Below are 26,210 nucleotides of genomic sequence, written 5' to 3'. Positions count from 1 at the left end.
CTGCTTTGAACGTAGTGACAGCTTAATGTGCCCTAACAACAAGAAAAAACATAAGTTTTAAAATCTGTTTGGTAATTAAATTTTTCTAGCGTACTAGTATAGGCTAGCGAATATCAGTGCTTAAAGACTTTAAGAAATACCAACCAAAATCTAAGCAACAGGAAGTTCTAGGGGTGTGAACAGCTAGGCACGTTTAGATAAGAATTTCATCACATTTTTTTACGAAAGCAATTGAGAAGTGTTCTCCAAAGCACAGCTCAAAGTTTTACTGCGTACATACATACATTACATTACAACATACATTATATTTCCTCATCGAGTTCAATGAGTTTATTGTATTGTATTATTTGATATCACATTCTGCGCGTTTATAATGACGCTCCACTTTCTGAAATTGAAATCGTGTGCTTATGTTAAATGTTAGTTTTTCAGTGAGCACACAAAATATCGGTTTACACGTTTTAATTGTATACTTTAATTGTATTTGCTTTCATATTGCTTTTCATTTGCGCAAAGTCTCTTGTTTCACGATTTTGGCAAACAATTTGTCATGCTGGATCAAAAAACATCATTCATATGAAAAAAGAAGCTATCAATTTTCTCACTTGACCCAGTTTGAAGCGAGCTTTTATTATATCGTTTTCGCTTATTCGACACACTTATGCAACAAATCTTCAACTTATTGCTTTTGACCAATTTTGGTTGGTAAAATTTTGCGACTTTTTTGCTTGTTCAAAATAAATTTAGTTTTTTTTTTATATTCAGGTATGTAATTTGTTGGCCACTTCCAGATTCACTTAACAAATGTGTGTAGAAACAAACGCGCATGCACAATAGTGGGCGTAGCTTTTGGTGCGAATATTAGATATGCGCCATAAGTAAAAATATTTGGGTGAAATTGTTATTGGCATTTTTGTGTGATTTAATTTCTAATTAAAGATTTATTTGCATATGTTTGTGTTTTTTTATTTACAATCGCTTGTTTGCAAAGTCAATAGAATTTGTAAGATTATTAAAAACAAAGCTTAACTTGACAAATGTGTGCGTATAAATATATATCGGCTTTTCCAATAAGAGTGATATGATTTAAAAAACAAAATAAACACAAGAACTGTTAAGGAAATTCAAATGTTTTTATTTAGTGTAAAGTACCATTGATACATTTAAGTTCTGATTATAACATCATTCAAATGATCTACACGACTTCTTTTGTAGGCACGAATTCGATGAACCCAATTTCCAAGTACTTTTTCTACCAAATTAAATTGTATGTCATGAACAGCAAGTTCAATATTGACTTCTAAAACTGCAAGAAAGTCTGGTTTATTGCTAAAGACCAATGACTTTAAATAAACCCACTAGAAGTAGTCTAATGGTGTTGTTGTCAACTTCTTCCAATTGCGGCCATAAAAAGTTGATTATCATCGAACTATACCGCTTCCATTGACAGTAACGGTGTCACCAGCTTCATTTCGAAAGAAGTACGCACCGATGATTCCAGCAGAACAAAAGCCACACCAAACTGTCAATTCAGGTGAATGTAATGATTGTTCATGAATAATTTGTTGATTTTCTTCGCACCAGAATCGGCAGTCTTGTCTATTTACCGCACCATTCAGATGGAACCTCATCGGTTGTTCAAGGCAAAATCATCAAATTCACAAGGTTTACGATAGTCAAATTGCTACCGTTCTTAAGTGAGAACAGTTTTATACGTATGCAAGCCCAAATCCTTTATCAAAATCCGCTAGGTTGTGGTTTGAGACAGTCGCAATTCTTGAGAACGTCTTGGAATCGACAAATTGCGGTCTTCAGCAACACTTGCCTGAACGGCAGCAATATTTTCATTACTTCGAGCGGTTCTTTGTCTTATTAGTACTTGAACATTATGTAAAGAAAATTTACGCTCGAAATTTTCGCTCGAAAAAACGTTTATTTTGATAACAAAATTGAATAGTTTGTAAACGTTGTGCTTGCGCATATCTTTCTATGATAAATTTCCCACATTACTGAACACATTGAAAAAAAATTACAGATCATGACATATTGAAAATAGTCGAAACAGCACTTAGAAATCATATCATTCCTATTGGAAAACCCGATATATACTTATATATATATATGTACGTAGATCAATGGATTCTGGCTTTATTGTGGATATGACTGTGTGACTGAGTAGTTAGGGAGAGTTTGAGTTATTCTGATCAACTTATACGAGACTCAAAGTTGTGTAATAAAGTGTTTGAAATACAAACTTAATTTTCTTTGATTGACAATGATGAACACTAATAAAAAATAATAAAATACCCTTTGGTATGCCATGTCAATATCAATTTTCTAAATATTAAAGGATTCCAGCAATTAAAGTTGGAGCAATAAACCAAACAGTATCATTTAATTGGTATGAAATTTTCGGTAAACACAATAATCAAATGGATCTATTATTACTACCTTTAGCTGTCAAATTTTTATACTGATTGTCAACAAAGCACTCCTTCCTTTCGTTCATGACGTCACGCATAAATATAATTTTCTGTCTGACGCACTACAAAAAAATAACGGTATGACATTGTCGTATGCTTTACTTTAAAGCGCGTGTAAATGTGACACCGCTGTTAAATATGTATATATGTTCAGATTTTAGTAAAAAATTTCAAAACCAATTTTTTTTATTATAATGTCAATGTAAATAGTAGGTTAGGTAAAAAAATATTTTAAAAATATATATACATATATTTATTATCATGTCTAAATAATATGTTTACATAAGAATTTCTAAATATATATTTTACATTTATTATGCAAACGAAGCACATCATTTCGATTCACCAAGCTTACTTCAAAATCACCGCTTTTGTTTTATTTTTTACTGATTTTCTTATGCGATTTTACTTTTTGCCGCTCTCTTTGAACACTTGCATGCTCATGAACTTCAACTTGAACACAACCATCAAATTGTCTAGTCAGCGTGATGAGAATAAATATCTTTAAAACTGTGAATGAGCAAGCGAAGGTTAGCGAGTGATTAATGCAGATGAAATCTACATACCTACAAATTAGGTGCATAAATATGTATATATTATATGTGTGGGTATGTGTATTTAATAACCATACAAAATATATTTCTACAAGTATGCTAATTTAAACAGATTTAATTTAAAACTTGTACTTGAAAAATTATTGAAAATATTAGATATATAACAATTTTATTGCATTTATTGTTTTATGATAAAAGGCAGACTAGCAAAAATTTGTATACAGCAAGAAAAACGTTAACTTTGATTGCACCGAAGATAATACCCTTCACAAATACCCTTCACAAATACAGCTATTTTCTATAGTTTCGACATATCAGCAGCTTAATGGGTAGAAAAGGAGATGCGCAAAATTTAAGATAGATAGCTACAAATCTGAGGGACTAGTTCGCGAATGTACAGACAGACAGACAGACATACATGGCTGCATCGACTCAACTCGCCATGCTGATTATTTATGTATAAATTTGCAATAATTTTGTTTGTTTGTTTTTAGATATTGAGATTTCTGTTATCTTATTGAATGACCTTAAAAATAAAAAAAAATTAAACAAATTTAAAATTAAATTCAAGAAAATATTTATAATTTATTCATATTTCATTGGTTTTTATTTTTTATCTTTTATGAAAAAATAAATATTTATAAATACGTATAACGGAACTGTATTGGAATTTTCAAACTAATCTCTTCATTTCCTCTTTGTTGAAGCGCAACTGATTAAAATATTTATAATAAATTTTTTGCATATTCTGCAATATATTTTTGCATTTTCGAAATATTTTATATGCACAAAAGTTTATACAATGGGCGACTTTGCATATTTCCTTGCACAAATTCATATAAATAATTTTTTTTTTTAATATTTTTAATTCAAGATTTTTTTTTTATTTTGATAAAGCAATAAACGCGGAAGTTTATTAAAAAGAGACGAAAATTAAACAAAGTATTTCGCACAAATACTAAAAACAATTTCTGAAAACAACAAAGACAATATTTAGTAGTAAAATAAAAATTAAGCATATGCTCATCACATATACCTGCCCAAATTTAGAAAGTTTGCACTTCAAGCGTGCTCCGAGGCAAAAAAAAATAGATAAATAATCAAAAAATTAAATAAAGAAATTATTAATGAGAATCTAAATAGCTAGCGGGCTAAAAAATTATTTCTGTAAAAGCAAAACAGTAGCAGAAGCGTAGGTTTTACATTCTATACGGAGAGTGCTATTTAAAATAATGTTTATCGTTGTTGACATTATAATTTTTTTTGCTGTTTCTTAATGTGTAAAAAATTTCAAAAGCTCGGTCTGTGGTTTTTAATATTTGTATATTGTATATATACGATGATAGTAAGCAGCCCTTCAAAAGCTCTATTTTAATCGTCAATTCTTTTATGAAGTATCTTTAATAAGTGCGCCCTCTTTTTAATTTGTCTTCTTAAATTTAAAAACAAAAATAATTAATAAACTATACACGAGCCATAGGAAGAGATAGTTCTGTACATCAGCGTGCTTCAAAACAAGTTGTTTTTTTTTTTGCTATTTTAAGCCTTTCAAGTATTTCTATTTAATGTAAAAAAATCTCACCAAACATGATATTTAGAGCTATTTTTATGTAAGTTTCTTATATAATTACGATGGAGATTTTTATTAAATCACAACTAAGTAATTAGTTAATGAATTAGAGCTGATATTGTAAGCCGTAGATGATTCCAGCAAAAACTGTTTTTACAAACTCGATTCAAAATAGTTGCACCACAAGAATTAGTTCTATAAAATTTTTTACATTGATTAACTCATCAATTATTTTATTTCTTTATTATTTTTAATTTTTTTAAAAATAAAAGACACCAATAAATGCGACGTGACTACAAAAATGAAATGTATTATATAAGTAACTTTACTCATTCCTACATATTTATATAAACAAAAATAAATAATTTCAATATAAATATAATTATAAGAAATACGCAGTAAAACGCACAATTTTTCACCAACCAAATAAAGCTTTAAATACATATATACTTGACCACATTTGCAAACTGATAGACATCAGTTACGATCATACGATCTGTTAACAGTATACTAACTTAAAGCGAAATCGGAATTTACATAATTGTGCGCATATTGTGACAATTCGTAGACATTGCGTTGTGACCATGCGAATGCCTTAAAAAAAAGAGAATTGAGAGTGGACAATAACACAAAGAATGAAAAGAAATGATGGATTAGACAAAAAATGGATTAGAGAAAAAATATATTGTATATACAAAAATTTTAAAATATATATAAAACATTTTAGCTCTATTACTTTTAAATTTAATTTTACATAATATAATGCTATTACTTTTTACTTTAATTCAAAAAAATTGTATAACTTTCAATTTAATTTAAAAAACAATACATTTTTTTGTTAATTTAATAACTTAATTTTAGTCCAAAAACAAATATATATTATATATTCTATTTTTTAATTCCACTGAAAAAATTAGTTCAATAACTTTATTCTCTTTATAAAATTTTAATTCCATTACTTTTAAATTTCATATTAGAAATATGTTTTTTAAAATTAATTTTAAGAAAATTTAAATTAAAAAAATTTAATTGCATTTTTTTATTTAATATTTTTATTTTAATTAAACAATTTTTCCAGTCAGTTTGAAAAAAATTATAATAAAGCGACCTAAAAATTAAAAATAGAAAAAATTTAATGTGTAAAATTATTTTCAATAAATTTACACACAAAAATCAGAAACTGACAATAAAAAAATTTAATTATGAACGTAGATAAACTGACGTCAGATTTTTTTTATTAACATTAAAATAATATCTGTTAGAAAATAATACTTCATAAATAAAAATTAATAAATAATAAAAATATAAAATACTTATTAAAAGTAAAAAAAATAATATGGACTAAATAAATTAAATTCAAAGAGAAAATAAAATAATATTTATTTATAATTTTTGTTAATTATATAAAAATATTTTTACAAAATTTTCGCAAAAAAAAATTTTTCAACAGTGAAAAAATTAAAAATTCTATAAAAACACTAAAATTTTTGGAAATTACAAAATTAGCAACGGACAAAATTTCTTTTATTTCGAATAATATAGAAAAAAAAAAATTTATAAAATTAAGTTTTTTCACTTTTTAATTTTTTTGCTAGTCATACTAACACAGAAAATTTCGAACAAAATAGCCACAATAAAAGTTTAAGTACGCAGATTAAGTATAAATAAAATGAAAATCATAAGTAAAGAAGAAAAAGTAAGATAAATTTATTAATAATTACAAAATAAGATTTTTTATACAAAAAAAATGTTTTTCATTATAAAAAAATATTGTAAATTGTCTTCTTTTAGATTAATCGTTATTAGTTTATTATTTTAGTAATAAAATATAACAAAAAGTGAGTTAAATTTAATAACTATTACAAAATGAGATCTTACATACCAAAAACTTTTAAAACTATGTATTAAATATTATTATTATTTCATTTTTTTTTTAATTAAATATTTCATTTCTTTTTATAATTTCAATTTAAGTTTATTACTGTTATTACAAGAAGACCTCAGAATTCAACATTTAATTTGACCAAATCGCATTCATATCATCAACCCTATTCGCCTGATATGGTACCGCGATTTTTAAAAAAGTCATTCGATAACCTTCTTGAACGTGCAAAACGTTGTATTCAGGCGGAAGGAGACTATTTTGAAGGCAACCAATAAATTTTTCAAAAAAAAAACAAATAATATTCGTTTTTTAATAAAAGTCCTGAAACTTTTGAATTGCACCTTGTATTATTATAAAGATTATTATTATCATCAGCAAAATTTTCCCGCCTGTCATAATCTAAACTCTTAATATATTGTAACACATTTTTTACACAAATTATTTTAGCATAATACTTCAAGTCAGTGAAGTAAACTTTAAAACAGGTTTTCCCCTCAAAAGCCCTTCAAATTACCCATTCATTTCTCATACAAAGCAGTTCATTGTTCTGTAAACAGCCATTACAAAAGCACATTCTCCACATTTTCTATAACAAAATATGTCAATATTGACTTATCAGTAACTTTTTCGTTACTTTGGCGTTAGAGAGGCTTGAACGAAATTTTATGTGTCTTCAATAACAAAAAGTATTGGCAATTGACGACGACACTCTTTAAAAGACAGCTGCCAACAAAAGACTCAAGCAACGAACTTGCTGTTGAATATGCGTCTGTGTGTTTGTGTGCATGGGTGTGTTCGTGTGTTTAACGCGTGGGATAATTGGATAAGCATAAGGCAATATATTTAAAGTGGTGAAAACATACTTACACAGATATGCAAAACTATAACTCAATGCAAAAAGGTGTTAAAGTTGGTGACTTTTAAATGACTTTTTGGCTTTAATGCGTTAAAATTGACGTTTTGCAGTTTCTTATTATTGATTTTTTTTGGAATTTTTCCACTTTTGGTTGAAAGTTGTCATAAAATGCTTTGCAAGTTTAAGTTTTACTTACATGACTTATAGCTTTGATAGTATTACGCTTGTGGCTGAGTTACAAGTCAAGTATTGTGGAATCAGTTCATCGCTTTTTGGATTTTGGTGGGATTGTCAAATTAGAAAATTGTAAAAAAAACCTGTAACAGGACAGCTTGCTAACTTCTATATAAATTTTAACATCTTTTGATGGAAATAAATGTGTTTTATCTATACTTTTCAGTAAAAATAGGTCTCAAGTATTATTTATTTATTAATTTGAAGATATTTTTAGAACTGCTCCTTTTGGGATTTAAAACTTTTGTCGAAGAATAATTTCTAAAGCTTATTCGTATTTCATTACAACACTTTTTGAAGATTTTTTTTACAACTAACCATTAATTTATACACTTTCGAAATTGCATAACACTGTTTTTTTTCGAAATTTTTAGGGTTAGGTTAGCTTAGACAACCCAATCAACATAAACTACATGTAAAATCATCAAATTTGGGTTTATAGGCATGATTTGAGAGAAAAGAACGCCTAAGTAGATGATCACGCTCAAAAAAATATTTAGTCGTACAGCATAGTTCAGATCTAGCTACACTTTACGGGCTTCTGCTGTGCAACAAACATCAATTTACCGAACTATGTCAAAAATCTACAGATTTTACTCATATTACAATATATTACACAATTTTATATTAATTCAGCTGATTCGATATCCAACTTATCAGTAGTAAGTATCACATACTTATTTAATACATTTTTACACCGTTAAATACTAGTGGAAACCATTCTGAGGATTGAGGTGTCAGGTCAAAAAAACGGTATAAATACAAAAGACTGGCATAATTTAAATCTATAACAGCTGTCTTCGATTGGTTGCTTCTGCTCTCTTGTCAAACTATTTAAATATGAAAGCAATCACAAAGTTAACGAGTTGAATTGAAGCAAAAGAGTATGTGGATACCTCATTAAAGTGGTATAATTTCTATCTTCAATGCTACCAAGCTTTGTTTTGAATATTTCATCTTTTGCTATTGCAAATGGTTCAAATGACAAATGAAAATACAAATTTCTTTTTTTTTTATTCTATTTTTAGAACATAAGCCTTAAAATAAAGTATAATAATTTAAAGAAAACCAAAGTAAGTGGTTACAGCAATGTTTTTTAATGCGAAAAATAGAATTTCTTCACTAAGAAAGAATCATAACACTACTGCGCTTGCTTCAAAAGACATGCTATCGCAAGGTTCGATTCGCTGAAGAGTATTACTTGGTCGACAAATTCGTCGGAGAGCCTAATATATAGCTGATATGACAATACGCATTAGATTACATTAAAAAAAGATTACATAAAACAAAATGTCTATTAGTACGCACACCCCTTTATTGACATACTTACATATTTATTTAGTTTTATATACATATATACATATGTTAAAAAGTAATTTTATTTCATTTAAATATTTTATTTTGACTGCTGCTAGTCGCTCACCTCCAAAAACTAGACTGTATTTCTAAGCATTGTAAAAAACAATATTTTTATTCGGGCAGTTCCGATAAAGGCGAAACACTTCAATATTATTTATATAATATAGTATACATATTTACTTGTGCTAATGTGTTGGTGTTATTTCATTGTAATGGCATTTGGTCGTAATCAATTCAGATACGCGCAGCTTCATTTGAAATTGACCTTGACACAAATACCAAGCCAACATACATACAATCAAAAAGAGGAAATAAACAGATAACATGACTTGTTTTTTTTTTTTATACAGACTTCGAAGACACCAAGCCATGATTCACAAATTTCATTCATTGAACGCATTTAGATGCATACGCACTAGTATTTATGGAACAAAAGTTACAAGCAACGAGGAAAACCATAATTTTTTTTTTGAAAAATTGCAGCTGCATAGAGAAAAAAAATCTTAAAACGCGTTAGCTTACACGATCTGCAGACAGAAAGGCTCTGCATACTTGGTTGCTATGAATATTAAATGAAGGCGACTAAAACTAGTATGAGACACTCAAAATATGCAGAGAATGCTTTGAAAATAGATAACTCGTATATTACAAATTCGTTTCTGCTGTTGTTGTTTTGGTCGCTGAAAAGCATTTCGATTTTAACATTATAAGAAGCTACCGACTGAGAGATATTGTTTAAGTTGAAGCACAATTTCGAGTCTCGAATAAGTTGATCCGAACAGCACCAATTGCCAACATTAGCCCAAGTCGACGTACTCTATTTCAACAGAAATATTAGTAGATTTGATATAGTTGTTTTAAAAATTAAATTAAATTTAAAATTTAAAATTTTTATTATAATATGTATATTTTATAAAACAAAATTAAAAGGTTGCCACGTGTTTGAAATTTTTAGTGTAGAGAAAATGATAAGATGGCAGAAACCACGAAATTGAGACGGTCTTAGAAAGTTTTTAGTATAAACTATATACTTTTTTTTATTGGGAAGGATTGCCAGTCATAACCGTATAATTTTTAAATCAATAAAATTGATAAGACGCACGAATTTTGACATTGTGTGTTTCAAAACAAATGTATGTATGTATGTATGTAGAAATATCTCTATTGGAGATATTTTCGCAAAACGTTGCCACTTGTTTAAAAAATGTATCTTAATAAAATAAATAATACGCAAGAATTCTTACAATAATACAATTAAATTGTAAATGATTTTATTTTATTAATTATTTAGAATGGTTGCCACCTGTATAAACTTATTGCTGTATGACTTTTTTTTTAAATTCAATACAATTAGTAAGATACGTACATGCTCTTTTACAATATGGATTTCAAATTGCCACCAGTTTGAAAAATGTATTTTTTTATTAAAATTAATAATACAAAAGAATTCTTATAATATGGCCGTAGACATGAAGATATTTTATTTTATTAATTATTTGGAAGGGTTGCCACTTAAATAAATGTATTGTTCTAAACAATAAAATTAAGAAGATGCACAAATATTGACATTATGGATTGGAAATCCTTAATTAAAAAAAGTAACATAAATAATATTTTTGTGGGATATATGTATGTATTATTGTAAAGTGTTGCCACCTGTTTGAAAAGGACAATTAAAGAAAATTAATAATGCAGAGGAACTCTTAAAATAGAGCCAGCAAAATGAAGTGGTATAAGAAAGCTTGAAATATTTTCTTGATGAAGGTTGCCATCTGTTTAAAAATTAAAAGCTCATAAAATTGAAAGGACAAGCATTATAAATATCAAACTAAAGCGGCTTCAGAAGTATTTCAACATTACATATTTTTTTAAGGAAGATAGCCACATATTCCAAAAATAATAATTCAATAAAATTTGAAAGAAAAAATATTATATGCATTTAAACAATAAAACCAATATTTTACCATCGGTTTAAATATTCCTTAAACTACTCTCTCTCTCTCAGAAAAAAAAATTCCTGAAAAACTTCCACCAACATTTAAATTTATATAAATATTAGTAAATCCTTCGCATATTAAATCACCAACCATATTTTCTGCTTTGTAATTGAACAATTTTCATTTTACCTTTCAATGTGTATTTTCTCATATGACCTACAAAAATAATTTGTTCTAAAGAAGTAAAGCAACACAAAAATTAAATTCAAAGTCAAAAATTAATTCTTATTAAAAACTTTGGCAGTGTACATCACACATATATGTTATAAGAATAACTCGTTTTTCGATAACTTGATATTTAACGGTAGCAAAGGTATAACCACAACGCACAAGACTCGCTCTCGAAAATATGAATAACAATTTTTTTTTAGATTTATAAGAACAAAAATAAAGAAATCTTTAAATTGGTATAATTAATAAACTAGACAAACAACAACAATACCATAACACTTCATTCGTGTCTAAGGAAGCAACGTAAAAAACGTTTGTATGTATTTACTCTTTACGTTACTACGCACACACCAAGGCCAGGGTTGGGTGCAAGCGCATGCGCACAAGGCCATACCAACGACAAGTTGCCGCCGCGACAAGCCAAAGACCTAGACGTGTCGCTTAAGCTGTGGCGGTGGCTGTGTTTGTGTGATTGTGTCTGCAGTAGCTGCTAAAGCACGCGCTCTCGTCGGCATTCACAACGGTCAAGTGCATGAGTTGTCGATTTTCAATTTATATACCCTGAACAGGTGCAAAAATATCCAAAATATAAATATTTCTTGCATACATATATTTGTTTTGAAATACATATTGTCAACATTCGTCAATTCATCAATTTTGTTGACTTTAAAAACATACGGGTTTTTATAAGTGGCAACTCTTCAAAATAAAAAAAATAATATGTGTATACTATAAACATTGTAAGACCAGCTCAATTTCGTGATTTCTTATCTTATCATTTTCTTTACGCGAAAATTTTCAAACAGGTGGCAACCTTTTAATTAATTTTTTTGTTATAAATCATTCATATATATATTACATTTGAGAATTTTAATTTTAATTAATATTTAAAACCACTATAATAGATTATTTTCCAAAGCAACGCTACAATCGCCGAAAACATTGTTGAGATCGGACCAATATAGCGTATAACTGATCGCTTAAAATCAAGATAGAGTTCTTCTGAAAGATATTTTTCCTTACTAAGTAACCTTAAATCGCCTTAAATGTTGCTTATATCAAACAATATGGCTAGAAAGAACTAGCAACATGTTTTCCGTTAGCAGCAAACCATTGGCCGGTTGCGTTTTCAAATTTAGTTACACATATAGCTCCTATTAAGAATGCACCTGTGAATGGTATGATAGCTTCGGTGCAGAACAAGTTAAAGTTTTTTCTTGCTGTTTTTTATAAAATTTTTATTTTTGTTTTGACAAAATTTTTTTTCCCCAAACGATGAAATACACGAATATGCAACTAAAAATATTTGTATTACCACAAATAAATTGAACATGATTCATATGAATTAATACAGTTATGAGCTTTAGAAATCGGGTTTTCTATAACACTTAAAATTAATGGTATTTTTTATACTTTATTTACAATTACTTACTTGCACATCGCACTCTCTATCTTTTCAGCCTATTAGTGAGATCATCTATTGACCGTTACAATAGTGTCGCTTTGACTTTAATTCGCCTTTATACTACTACGTTCCGCCGTTTTGTAAACAATCACATTGGCGCCGCCGACAAATCTCAATCACACGATGGCTGTCATCACTGATCATGGCAGCAGCACTGAAGAGTTGGCGCTCACAGATCAAAATGAGAAGAATCTTAAGAATATCGGTACAGTGCCGGAGTTCTTTGCGCATAAGAACATTTTCATCACTGGCGGTACCGGCTTTCTGGGCACAGTGCTGATTGCAGAACTGCTGGATACACACCCCGACATTGGCACAATCTATGTACTGGTTAGAGGAAAGCGCAAGTTCGATCCCAATGAGCGTATAAGTCGTTTGCTGGAGAAGACGGTAAGTGGAAAGAATCCCCATGTTAAAATTGGTTAAACGACGTCAGCAGATCATATATTTATAAGTACACTAGTTTGCACTAATAAGGTTTCGAAAAGAATATGGGTTATAAAAGCATATGCTTGATCATCATAGAGCTTTCTTAAAAGAGAGCAACTTATAGCATATCTGTTCTTCACATTATATTGTAACTCAGTAGCTTTTAGGAAAACAGTATTCAGAAATGTTCAGATTTACCGTTTTGTTAAAAAACGCGGAATAAAATATTATGGCCTTTGACCTCGAATATTATTTTTCCAAATATCGGAAGAATGAAGACTTCTAGTATGTTATTATATAATATTCACTAACTTTGAGCTGGTTGTAAATTTATGTAACTTGACTGTTATAATTTGTATAGTTTGACCGGACTTATTCGATGCAGGTATAAAATTTTGTTTCTTCTATAGGAAGACATATTTCCAGTAAAAGATTTTAGCCGCTATTTCAATAAAATATATCTCAAATATTATTAAATTTAATTGTCCCAAATTAGCCAATAAAAACGAATTTAATATATACCCTGCTAACATCTTACATAATTCACTATAAATATACTATATAATTCATATATTCACTCAAGCATTATAAGCTTCACTTAATTACAATACGACAATCTCCAAAAGGTATAAAGAAACCACAACGCATCAGCACCCAGCCATAACCGCCTACCGACCACATGCTTAGCCGGGCAGCGAGTGACATTCAGCGAACTGCGACATCTGTCAAAATGGACGGATGCGTACAAATGCTCGGGAAGTTATGACGAAATAATTGAGGAAGTGAAAAGAAAATGTTGAAAGATGAAATTTTCAAAATAATAACAAATATGAAAAGCGACTGGAGCAGATGACACGAGACATCCGCTTAAAATTCAATAGCGACACGGAAAAGTGATTAAAAAATTGCTTTTTTTCCTTTTTTTCTTTTTCTGAGTTTTTGCTTTTTTCTACTGTGACACCCACCCACACATACAAAGTCACTGACCGTTGTCCGCTGTGGCGTTTGCATGTGACGCATGCGCAACGCTTCACACGCTCTAAAAATACACAACAGCGCAAATAATAAAAAAGGTGTGGGGGGGAATGCAAAATACATTTGTAGTGAAATAATTGCGTACTTAATGACACATGAAGTGCGATTTAAGTTGTGCATTAATGCGACTACATGCCTCTTGAGCTATAGCAACTCGGCGCTTTGTTAGCGTTAAGGTTTTTTATAACGTTTTTCGCCTCTTCGCATGCATTCGCACTTATAGTTGTAATAAATTTAAATGTAATTGCATAATAAAGTCTAAAAATGTAGTTTACAAGTCATAAAAATGCTTTGTTAAATGAAAGCCGTTGCCACCTGTTCGGTAGGCCGTGCAAAAAAATGGAAATAATTGAAATAAATTATGGCAAAATGTGCGTAAAGCATTACGGTTACAGTTATTGTATAAAAAATCGCTATTTGTCAGTTCATCAAATGAAAACATTAACTGGATTGAGCTTGATTTATTTGTTACTGCCAAGTTCGTCACCACTGTACCACATACCGTATATGTATAATGATCTCAAATTAATATTGACATCACAAATAATATTTTGGGCTTAGTTATAACCAAACGCAATAATCCACTAAAACTAAATCCATATAACGGCTGTTCTCTTTTAGTAGGTACATGCTTGTATATGTGTGAGATAACTGTTGTTTTCCTAATATTACGGTGACCGATAATATCCATTATAACGTCAAGAGTTGCAGTTTTAACACCTACGTGATCAGTGATCTTTTCTTATAAACCTATGAGTAGAAGAATCTTGAAACCTTGCCTACTCGTGCAATATCCATACGTCCAGAGTGAGACCAAACGAGTTCATGTGTAAAGCAAAGATTTCTCTACGAGATGCCTAGTCGGATAAACTTAACAGCCTTACAATTGTCCAGCTAGTGGTCCAAAATAATTGTAAGAGCATCTCAAAACTGCCGCACTTTTCGCAATTAACTTCGTTTGTAAGTTAAAATGGTAAAAAACTGAAATTCGCCTTCTTAATGACTGCTGAGTCTGCTTGAAAAAAGGGGCAGTATTTAGAGATCTTCTAGCCTAAATAAAAAGTTTATAGCAAAAAACTGCATCTCCTATCTTCCCCATTCAATTTCAAGGCATTCACGCAAAAAAGTTAACAGGAAACTAAGTCTTCTCCCAAACCCCAAACTACTAAAATATGACGAAATTTATATTAATTACACTTTAGTTTTACTTCGACTTGTACTGTGGTGCTTTTACCAGAATCAAATATGGCAGTTATATTTGGTGAAATCATATACTTATGTAGCTAAAATTTAAAATATACATTGGATCTCGCTAATTCTATTTAAGTTAGTATACAGCATCTCTATCCTGCTGTTTATTTTTGGTCTAAAAATTTAATGGAAGTCTACTTCATTTAGAAATATCAAATAAGAAGTTTAGGGTACCAAAGCAAAGCCGACTAGTTTAAGATTTGGGGCTTTCTTTATTGGAACTGGAAAAAATCAATGTTTTGGCGCACAAACTCGCCCGAATGCTTGGAATTGAGGCTGCATATAAGCAAGATTAACTTTGAAAGAACCGATGCTTTTTATAAACTTAATTTATGCTTCTCGAGATTACTAATTTCGGAGAGGATAGCTAGAGAGCACAGTAGTTTCTGTGAAGCAGTAGAATAACTTAAAAAAGTAAAATCTGCTTAGGAAGAAGGATTTTCATCCTCTTAAAAGACAACACATCCATGCTTTTGTAATATTTATATTTATTAGATTGTAGAGTTCTTTGTCCAACGCCATCATAAAAATGGCAATAACGGTATTTTAAGTTGAGAAAACCTTTAGTTAACGAAACTTAAACAGCTGTACTCAATTCAGTAGTTCACTGCACTGAAAAACTGCTTGAAACTTCTAGCTAATCCATTTTTTTTTCATCTAACAACAAATTTTTGAATTTTTACTTTAAATTTAATAAGTAATTTTCTCCATTTTACCCAAACACAGATTTTCCAAAAGTTCAATGAGAAGTCACTCGCTAAAGTCGTACCCGTTGTTGGCGAGTTGAGTGAAGTGGATTTCGGCTTCAACGAGGCTGTATTAAACGAACTCATCGATAAGGTGAATGTGATCTATCATAGTGCGGCCACAATCAAATTCAATTCACCACTACGTACGGCCATCAAGACCAATTTAACCGGCACAATGCGCACAATTGAACTGGCAAAGAAATTGAAAAACCTCTCCGCATATGTTTATCTCTCCACCGCTTTTTGCAATAGCAACAATCGCGGCCTAATTGTCGAAGAAGTCTACAAATCACAATTTGATCCATACGATATGATGAAAATGGCTGAGGATGATGCTAAATGGGAAGATTTCACAGATGAAAAATGTAAAGAGATCATACGTGATCATCCCAATACATATACATTCACAAAGAATTTATCGGAGAATTTATTAATGGCAGAGATGTCGGGATTTCCGACGGCGATTGTGCGGCCATCGATTAGTAAGTATAAGAGAACATGAATATATTATAAGAACAACCGATACAACAAATAGACTATTTGATTCATTAGCAATGAGCATTGTTCATAGTAAATATTAAAATCTTGTCAATTTCGTGAGTTCTGTTAAATAATAAAAACTCCATGACGATATAGCATTTATACACAAAATTTTAGGTTAATGGATTTTCTACTTTTTATTCTACTTTATTTTGCCAATTTCTCTGTTTTGCATTTTTTATACTCTCGCAAGATGTTGCTACAGAGTATAATAGTTTTGTTCACCTAACGGTTGTTTGTATCACCTAAAATTAATCGAGTTAGATATAGGGTTTTATACATATAAATGATCAGGATGAAGAGACGAGTTGAAATCCGGGTGACTGTCTGTCCGCCCGTCCGTCCGTGCAAGCTGTAACTTGAGTAAAAATTGAGATATCTTTATAAAACTTGGTACACATGTTTCTTGGTATCGTAAGACGGTTGGTATTGCAGATGGGCGTAATCGGACCACTGCCACGCCCACAAAGCGCCATTAATCAAAAACAAATAAATTACCATAACTAAGCTCCGCAATAAGATACAAGACTGCTATTTGGTACACAGGATCACATTAGGGAGGGGCATCTGCAGTTAAATTTTTTTTTAAGTGGGCGTGGTCCCGCCTCTAATAGGTTTAATGTGCATGTCTCCTAAACCGAGAAGCATAAATACAGTGTAAAAATAGTTGAAATCGGGTGGCAACTCCGCCCACTCCCCATATAACGGTACTGTTAAAAACTACTAAAAGCGCGATAAATCAAGCACTAAACACGCCAGAGACATTAAATTTTATCTCTGGGATGGTATGAGATAACTTTATAGGAACCGCGTTCAAATTAGTCAGTGGGCGTGGCAACGCCTACTTTTAGATGAAAACCCATATCTTGGTATCTGCTTAACCGATTTCAATCATTTCAGTACATAACATTCTTTTCATATTTCTATATTATAGTCCATCTGATTCTTTCCCTTTCTGCACACTGAAAATGGGGTATATCGGGGTAAAACTTTGCGTGAATAATACGTTTAAAGTATGCCACCTTGTGACCAAAAATTGTCTAAATCGAACCAAAACTATTCAAGCCCCTAGGTACTGAATATGTGGACCCCAGTGCCTATAGTTGACCTTCTACCGAAATTATCGGTCAATCCACAAAGAAATTCCAAACCAGTATACCATTTGACTTTGCGAGAGTATAAAATGTTCGGTTACATCCGAACTTATTCCTTCCTTACTTGTTTTTTTATATTTCTTAGAAATCGCTAAAGTTTGGTTCAATAACCGCCAGCTTAAAGTTGTCTACCTAATAAATAGTATAAAAAAAATTGTTAGTATTGTAACAAAATTAGCATTTAATATACATAACCCTATAGACAAAAAACCAGACATTGATCTGAATAAGACCGGATCCCTTCCGGTTACGTCCTTACTGTTTTGGGAACGTGGTTGATGAAGAATGGAGAGTTGATAGTACTTCGTTGAAAACGATCTTCGAAAGTCTACATTACGCTTTTATCCAAACAAAAGCTGCATACGAATTCACCCCCCAAAGTTAAGATATCGAAGCTGGTACGCTAGATCAACTAATTGCTAAACGTTATATCTATTAAAGTTCTATATGGAATTAAGTCTAGAACACAACTATATTTTAGATACCTTTAAAGTATAGTTGTATATGCTGTCGATTAACTTCAGAGAGCAGATCGTAATTGCTGAAAGAAGAAATAAGAAATCGATAAATTGCCACAGATATAATTTTCTTTAGTTCTGTAGCTAGAAACCGTCCAATTTTTTTAACCCATAAACTATTCTAAGGTCGAAATATTTGTCGTTACTAATGGGCTCAATGAAATACGTTAAAAAGTACGTTATATCCGGTATGTTGCGGTTTCGAGTTCCAAGCTAATAATAAAACTTAGTTATGCTCTGGGTCAATCATTATCGGAGATCTTACAGATGGTCGATCACAGATTGGACAGGTTTGGAAATTATTTGAAACAAAATTAATCACAACTACCGAAGGAAAAGTTTGTGAGGTTATATTTTGTTTTACCAAGAACGCATTTGTATGAATTTTATATTAATCTACTAAACTTTTGAATTAAATTTTAGCTACAATTAAAATATATTTTTACAACTTTATCTTCTTCAACCACACAGTTTACGGCACCTGGGAGCACCCGTTGAAAGGCTGGGTCGGCAATGCGAATTCCGGTCATCTCGGCTTTTTGGCCGGTTTCGTAAAGGGTATCTTCCGCACTATGTCCGGTCGTGCCGCCTCTGTCCTCGATATTATACCATGCGATTTTGTGATAAATTCTTCAATAGTTATGGGCTGGTATGCGGGCACATATCCATTGAAGCAACCCGAAGTGATACACTGTACATCGGGCGAAGTAAACCCTCTAACACTACGTGAATTTGGTGTTATTATTAATGAGAGCGTGAAACGGCATCCACCCAATAATTTTGTTTGGAAGCCAAGTGCAAAATTGCGCAACGGTTGGCGTTACAATGTCTTCTTTTATCTCTTTCACGTATTGCCCGCGCTCGCTTATACCATACCGGAGAAACTGTTCGGTATTGGCATGCCACAACATACGTGAGTATTCAATGCTTATATATTTTTTTGTGCAAACAAAATATAAAATTTAAAATTCTTATTTTCAACAGCGCCCTCGAATATATGCGCGTCTTCCACAAGGGCACCAAGGCGTTCGACTATTTTCTGGGCAAAGATTTTCGCTATTCATTAAAGAATGCTTTGCGCATAATGACGCTGATGCATGAGAGTGACAAAAAGCGTTATAACTTCGATGCTAGTACGTGCGACTGGTCCGAGTTCATAGATCGCTGTTTGATCGGTTTGCGACGTTTCTACTTTAAGGAGTCGGCCGAAACCACCGACTGGCATCGCATGTATTGGAAAGTGTTAGTATATAATTTATGAACAATTTAGTGTACAAAATAGATTATGCTGTTTCTGTTACTTGCATAGTGGTGCTCAGTCAGTTTGATATCAACAGCTGTTTTGCTGACGTCACAAAAGCGTAGCAAGAGAAATAGTATGAAATTTGAAGTTTTGGCGCTACCTTTGCTTTTCGCTTATGCACTTTTGTGACAATTTATTTTCTACTTTTTCCTCCTAACCCTTAGTTTAACACAACTACTGATATTTATTATATAACAAAAGTAATTCAATTTCCTTTCTCCCTCTCACAAATTTACAGTTTCAACATCATACACTACCTTGGCTTCTTGGTGCTCTTCCTCTTTATCTTCGGCATTTGCGCATTTCTTTTCGGCCTAACCATTGGACTGGCATTAGCGCTGGCCATTTGGGGTTTCCTGGTGTGGTTGTGAATAAAAGGAGTGCAATTTAGTCGAGCAGAAACCGCAAGCTCTTATTTTACACACTACAAGCGAAGAATATTGCACTTCTTTGTTTAGGTGAATTTTCCAAAGCCTTGTTTTTTTATAACATTATAAATCACGTCTTAAAAGTCGTGCACTATATACCTAAATATTTGTGGGCGTCTATTGTAGTTTAATTGTTAATTTTAATGGTTTTAACTAATGATAACAAAATAGTTATGAGTACAAGTCATTGCTAGAAGTCAAGGGAAGCAAGCAATTTGCTTAGCAACACACATATAAAGATAAAATTTAACTAAAAAGTGTATATATAATATGTAAACATGGTATAAAAAAACTTATTTCAACTACTTTTGTTTTTTAAGTACAAAAGTTATAGTAAAGCAAACGAATTACTCTTAAGACCACACACAATAAAAGATATTTTCTTAAAATGTACGTAAACCAAATTAAATATTTTTCAGGAAATACGTTTAAAACAAAACAATTATATCAGTATAGATATAAATAATAATTTTTGCAGTTACAAATATTAAACGAAACAAAAAACGACGAATAGCTTGCTAGATACATGATTTCTTAGCAACAACAAAATAAGTTCCAAAAAAGCGAACAGATAAAGCTTTATTTTTAGCATAACTACATATACACGAGTATGTATATATATATATATATATATATATATATAAATTTGTATGCTGTGCAATTTACGGATAATAAATATAATTATATATCTTAATATGGAGAAACTGAGATGAGTTGTTCTTTTTTATTTGAATATATGAGAGGTTATATGACTCGGTGCCTTTTTTCTGTAGTCGAAAAATAATGAAGTATAGCATAGAAAAATAGTTTAAAAAATATATAAAAATATGGAAAAACGTTAACTTCGGTTGCACCGATGCTGTAATATCCTTCACAAATACAAAAAAATCGCATACAGCAACTTGATATGAATAGGTCAGTTTGTATGGCAGCTATATGCTATAGTGATTCGATCTGAAGAATTTTTTCGAAGATTATTGCATTGCTTTGTACAATAAAGCCAAATTTCGGGAAGGAATACTAAACAGTGAATAGCAAACAAGATTTTTATTTTGGAATTCCAATTAGGCGAAGAAGTTCCGTTTTCAGACTACCTCAGCTAATAACTTCATCAATATACCTGGCCGATTTGATTACGCTTCATAACTACAAGGTATAATAATAAATAACCATTATAAAGTCAATTTGACTTATTGAAATCGTTATATTAATGAAAGAATGTTAGAAAATGAACCGATTTCATCCATTTCTGAAGCTTCCTTCTAGATTAAACTTTATAAACTATAGGAAAGATTTTACTTTAGCTCTTTTGAATTTAACGTCTTAAATACAGATGTTACACAAAAGTATGCATTCATAAGCGCCTAAACGTATGCAACAGTTGTTAGCGAAATAACAGCTTTGTATTTTTTAGTAGCAGAGTTAATTGTTATTTATTTCGTAGCTACACAAAGCTCTGTTTTCAATTTGTACTTTATTGAAATATGTAGTATTAATAAAAGTGCCAAAAAATATATTTATATTTGTAAAACACATTTCAATGAAATTTAAATAAATATTTTTAAATTTACATAAGTAAATAATGAGTTATACCCACATAACTAGTCTAGGTATATATAATATTGATTTTTTTCTTATTATATATTTTTAAATTTTAATAATTCAAGAATATGTCTACAAGTGGATTTTTCAAAATTCAAATTATTTTCGGAGATATAGGTATTTTGCTGACTCAGCATCCAAACCGGTTTGACCGGAAACTTTAAACGCATTTTTCTCGAAACTTTTAAAACGGTACCCACCATTTCTCAGATTCTATTAGAGCGATTTATATGAAATTTTTAGAGAGTTGCCTATATAGACTTGTCTATGTCTAGAACTGGCCATATGCCCAAATCTAAATTTAAACTATTATTAAAAAATTCCAAACAGTCAAGTCAAAATGGTATAAAAATTGTTTCTTTTTTTTGTTCAGGCAGTTGCCATTTAATCCAAAAAAATGTCAAACTTTCCGTAGTTCCAGACATTGCAACATTATTCTAGATTAATAATTTTTTTTGGTTTCAGATTGCTAGATTTAAAATCGTGGAAAGGGTCAAGTGCCAGTTTTTGAAACCCCGACTTTATCAGCTGCTAATTTTTGAAACCTTTAACTTGTTGATTTTTTGTATATTTCCTGTATCCTTGTAATGTTAATTAATAACTAATAGAAAAATGGAGTATACAAATTTTAATTGTCTTTTACGATACTTCAAAAATTATCTGAAATGCATGCCACTGGAGTAGAATATGAGAGAACATATGTATATTATATACGTTCTCTGAGAATATTTCGTTGATACTTATAATACATTAATAATAGTTTAATTATTTTTATTTAACACTAATAAAAATTTGATTAGCTATAATCTATCCTTCTCTATGCTTAATATTTTTCTCTAATATTATTTACCGGTCTTTTTATTTATGGCTATTATGTTTTAGATAAAATATTTATATTTATATTGTAGGAATATAATATCCTTATTTTTATTTATTTCTATAATTTTTTATTATTACTATTAATGTTTTTAGTATTATTACTTTTATTATTGTTATTATTTTCTTTATTTATATTTTCTCTAAACTTCCAACTACATCAGTAAGTTAAACATAAAACTTAAATTTTTTTTGTTATAAATTTATGATTTAAGTTTACTTTTCATGCCCAACTAAAAAGTCAGATTATAATTTTATACGCTATCATAGTATATCCATAAACCAACAAATAAAATAAGCTTCGTTCATACATTGTTTTTTTTTTTTTTGTTATCCACTACTTTTTTCAAAGCTTTCAAATTCATTATGCTACCATTTGCGCCAACGAATTTCTGCTACTAAAACTTTGTCGTAGTCATTTGCGCCGCTTCAGTTCAACTTTGGTCGCGAAACGCGTCGGTTGTATATTTTGTGCGCTATAAAATTATCGTTACTGCGAATCAACGCGTGAATCTCAAGTTAGACCTTATTTATATTGCCGCAGTGTAGATAAAAAAAGGTATAATAAAGAAAATACTGCAGTAGCTGCGCGTACAAAAATATACGGGCTCCGTTATACAACAACAAATGAGACGAAATGCAATTGAAAAGAGTTTGACGTAAAAGTCATAAATACATTCTGGTTTTTTTTCGAACTCATTTTATTTTTATTTCTTGAATTGTTGCTTATTTTTTTTTGTTATTGTCTGCTATACACCGGTTGTATTTTTGTGTGACGCAGCGCACTGAATATTTGCCCAATTGATTCACACACAATACTGCGGCAGTTGTAGCAGCACAAAACAACAACAAACAAAACAAGTGTTAATAAAAAAAAGGCGGTTAACAGTGAAGTCTTATTAGTGTATATGGATGTGTGTAAACCGAAAAGAATGCGCGTCTAGAAATCTTCTTTTGACGAGCTCTTGAGAAAGACATGCATACATACATATATACATACATACATACATACATACATATTTTTGTATGCATGTACATATGTATATAGATATTTACTTGGAGTTTGCTTTTAGGTTTGATTACGAGACGTGAAAGTCTCGCATGTTTTAATACTCTAGTAAATTGAGATTAGTGAACTAAAAGAGCGTAACAGCAAAAACATTGGTAAAACAACAACAATACCGCATATTTTATAGATCAAGCAGCGGCAACAGCACGAAAATGACCGAGTAAGTTGTAGAAATATAAAATGTTTTTCTTCTAATTGTTGTGCTTTGTGCTTGTTGGAGTTTTGTTTATTGTTGGGTTGGGCACTTGGTATTATTCACTTATCTCTCTTTGCACATAGTGAGTAAAAATTATGAATACTTTTACGTTTTTTACGCTTGTTTATTTAGCGCGCTTGTGGGCGGTAAATAAATTAATAGTACACTAAATTTCTTTTTGGTAATATTGCTTTGTTGTTGTAATTTCAACAACAGATATTATTCTTATACCATATACATATGTACCTTTATGTATGTATTTACCAGTTCTGCTCTTATGGCTATTTTCGGTAATTAACTGTGTGTAATAAATTTTCGAAAACAGCTTGCAACACGTATGGCCTTCTAGGTTGTAGCTGCGCTCGTACGGCGCAGTTCATCGTGCATCAAGGTCAGTCAGCAACTGGCACAACTGCAATGTTGTGCGGTAAAAAAAACACCATTGCGAAGTTATAGTGTCTCATATTGAAATTAAAAATAATTAAAGTAAATTGCGTTGGCGATTTAGTATGCACATATGTATGTACATATATATATTTATACACACAGTTATACAGATGTATTGTATTGCATATAAACAATTACACAATTAAAACACTTACACTACTTTTTACCGACCAGATTTCATTCCATGAACTCTTATTATCAACCGGCAAATTGACGTTCAATTTCATGCTTCGGAAAAAGTGTTGAGCGGTAAAAATGCAGAAAAAAGAGATTAAAGTTCTCAAAGAGAATTGTGTCACTTCACTCTTTCTCGAATATACAATTGATTGATTGTACATACTTAGATCAAATGCATGATCAGGTTATTCAAACAGCTGTTAGAATGAATAATATAGCTAAATACATACGTTTATGCAATAAATAATAACTCACGTGACATTTCAAATTTCGATGAATTAAATTTACATATTAAATGAAAATTTTGGAAATAAGTCTATTTAAATTAATTTCCAGCACAAATTCTTTGATAAAACCTTTATTAACAAATTCAACCACAAATAAAATAATATTTTCATGTATTTTGAAACAAATTTTTAATATCGCCTTGGAAATATGCTTTTTTTCTAGCCAATACAAGTATGTGAACGATTAAACCAATTTTCCATACACTTGTTACAGTACGCCTTGACTGGAATGGCCTTCAGTCCCTTGAGAGAATGATTTTTAATGGCTTCAATGCAGTCATGCTGCGTTCTCCGAAGTGTATTTTTCAGTTTCGAAAACAGAAAAAAGTCATTGGGTGCCAAATCTGGCGAATGCGATGGTTAAGCGATGGCTATCGTTTCGTGTTTGGCCAAAAATTCCGTCACGATCATGATAGAATGTAACGGTGCATTACCGCAGTGAGAAATCCATGAATTTTCTGCGCACAAATCCTGGCCATTTGGGGTTTCCTGGTGTGGTTGTGAATAAAAGGAGTGCAATTTAGTCGAGCAGAAACCGCAAGCTCTTATTTTACACACTACAAGCGAAGAATATTGCACTTCTTTGTTTAGGTGAATTTTCCAAAGCCTTGTTTTTTTATAACATTATAAATCACGTCTTAAAAGTCGTGCACTATATACCTAAATATTTGTGGGCGTCTATTGTAGTTTAATTGTTAATTTTAATGGTTTTAACTAATGATAACAAAATAGTTATGAGTACAAGTCATTGCTAGAAGTCAAGGGAAGCAAGCAATTTGCTTAGCAACACACATATAAAGATAAAATTTAACTAAAAAGTGTATATATAATATGTAAACATGGTATAAAAAAACTTATTTCAACTACTTTTGTTTTTTAAGTACAAAAGTTATAGTAAAGCAAACGAATTACTCTTAAGACCACACACAATAAAAGATATTTTCTTAAAATGTACGTAAACCAAATTAAATATTTTTCAGGAAATACGTTTAAAACAAAACAATTATATCAGTATAGATATAAATAATAATTTTTGCAGTTACAAATATTAAACGAAACAAAAAACGACGAATAGCTTGCTAGATACATGATTTCTTAGCAACAACAAAATAAGTTCCAAAAAAGCGAACAGATAAAGCTTTATTTTTAGCATAACTACATATACACGAGTATGTATATATATATATATATATATATATATATAAATTTGTATGCTGTGCAATTTACGGATAATAAATATAATTATATATCTTAATATGGAGAAACTGAGATGAGTTGTTCTTTTTTATTTGAATATATGAGAGGTTATATGACTCGGTGCCTTTTTTCTGTAGTCGAAAAATAATGAAGTATAGCATAGAAAAATAGTTTAAAAAATATATAAAAATATGGAAAAACGTTAACTTCGGTTGCACCGATGCTGTAATATCCTTCACAAATACAAAAAAATCGCATACAGCAACTTGATATGAATAGGTCAGTTTGTATGGCAGCTATATGCTATAGTGATTCGATCTGAAGAATTTTTTCGAAGATTATTGCATTGCTTTGTACAATAAAGCCAAATTTCGGGAA

The 26,210-nt window shown here is 30.5% G+C and overlaps 1 protein-coding gene across 3 annotated transcripts in view; it reads left to right on the top strand.

Moving 5' to 3' along the window:
• The window catches only part of LOC106614441 (putative fatty acyl-CoA reductase CG8303), a 35,594-nt gene extending 14,905 nt beyond the window's left edge, over positions 1–20,689 (top strand). For all 3 annotated transcript variants that reach the window (XM_036375346.2, XM_036375345.2, XM_036375347.2), the window contains exons 3-7: positions 12,570–12,964; positions 16,016–16,520; positions 18,722–19,163; positions 19,235–19,492; positions 19,792–20,689. In XM_036375346.2, coding sequence (XP_036231239.1) covers positions 12,698–12,964; positions 16,016–16,520; positions 18,722–19,163; positions 19,235–19,492; positions 19,792–19,924 — 1,605 coding nt within the window. In that variant the 5' untranslated portion in view covers positions 12,570–12,697 and the 3' untranslated portion in view covers positions 19,925–20,689. The remainder of the gene's footprint in view (positions 1–12,569; positions 12,965–16,015; positions 16,521–18,721; positions 19,164–19,234; positions 19,493–19,791) is intronic.
• The last annotated feature ends 5,521 nt before the right edge of the window (positions 20,690–26,210 follow it).

Source organism: Bactrocera oleae, chromosome 4, assembly GCF_042242935.1.
Source record: "Bactrocera oleae isolate idBacOlea1 chromosome 4, idBacOlea1, whole genome shotgun sequence".
Classification (NCBI taxonomy): domain Eukaryota; kingdom Metazoa; phylum Arthropoda; class Insecta; order Diptera; family Tephritidae; genus Bactrocera; species Bactrocera oleae.
This window is presented reverse-complemented; position numbering and strand designations above follow the sequence as displayed.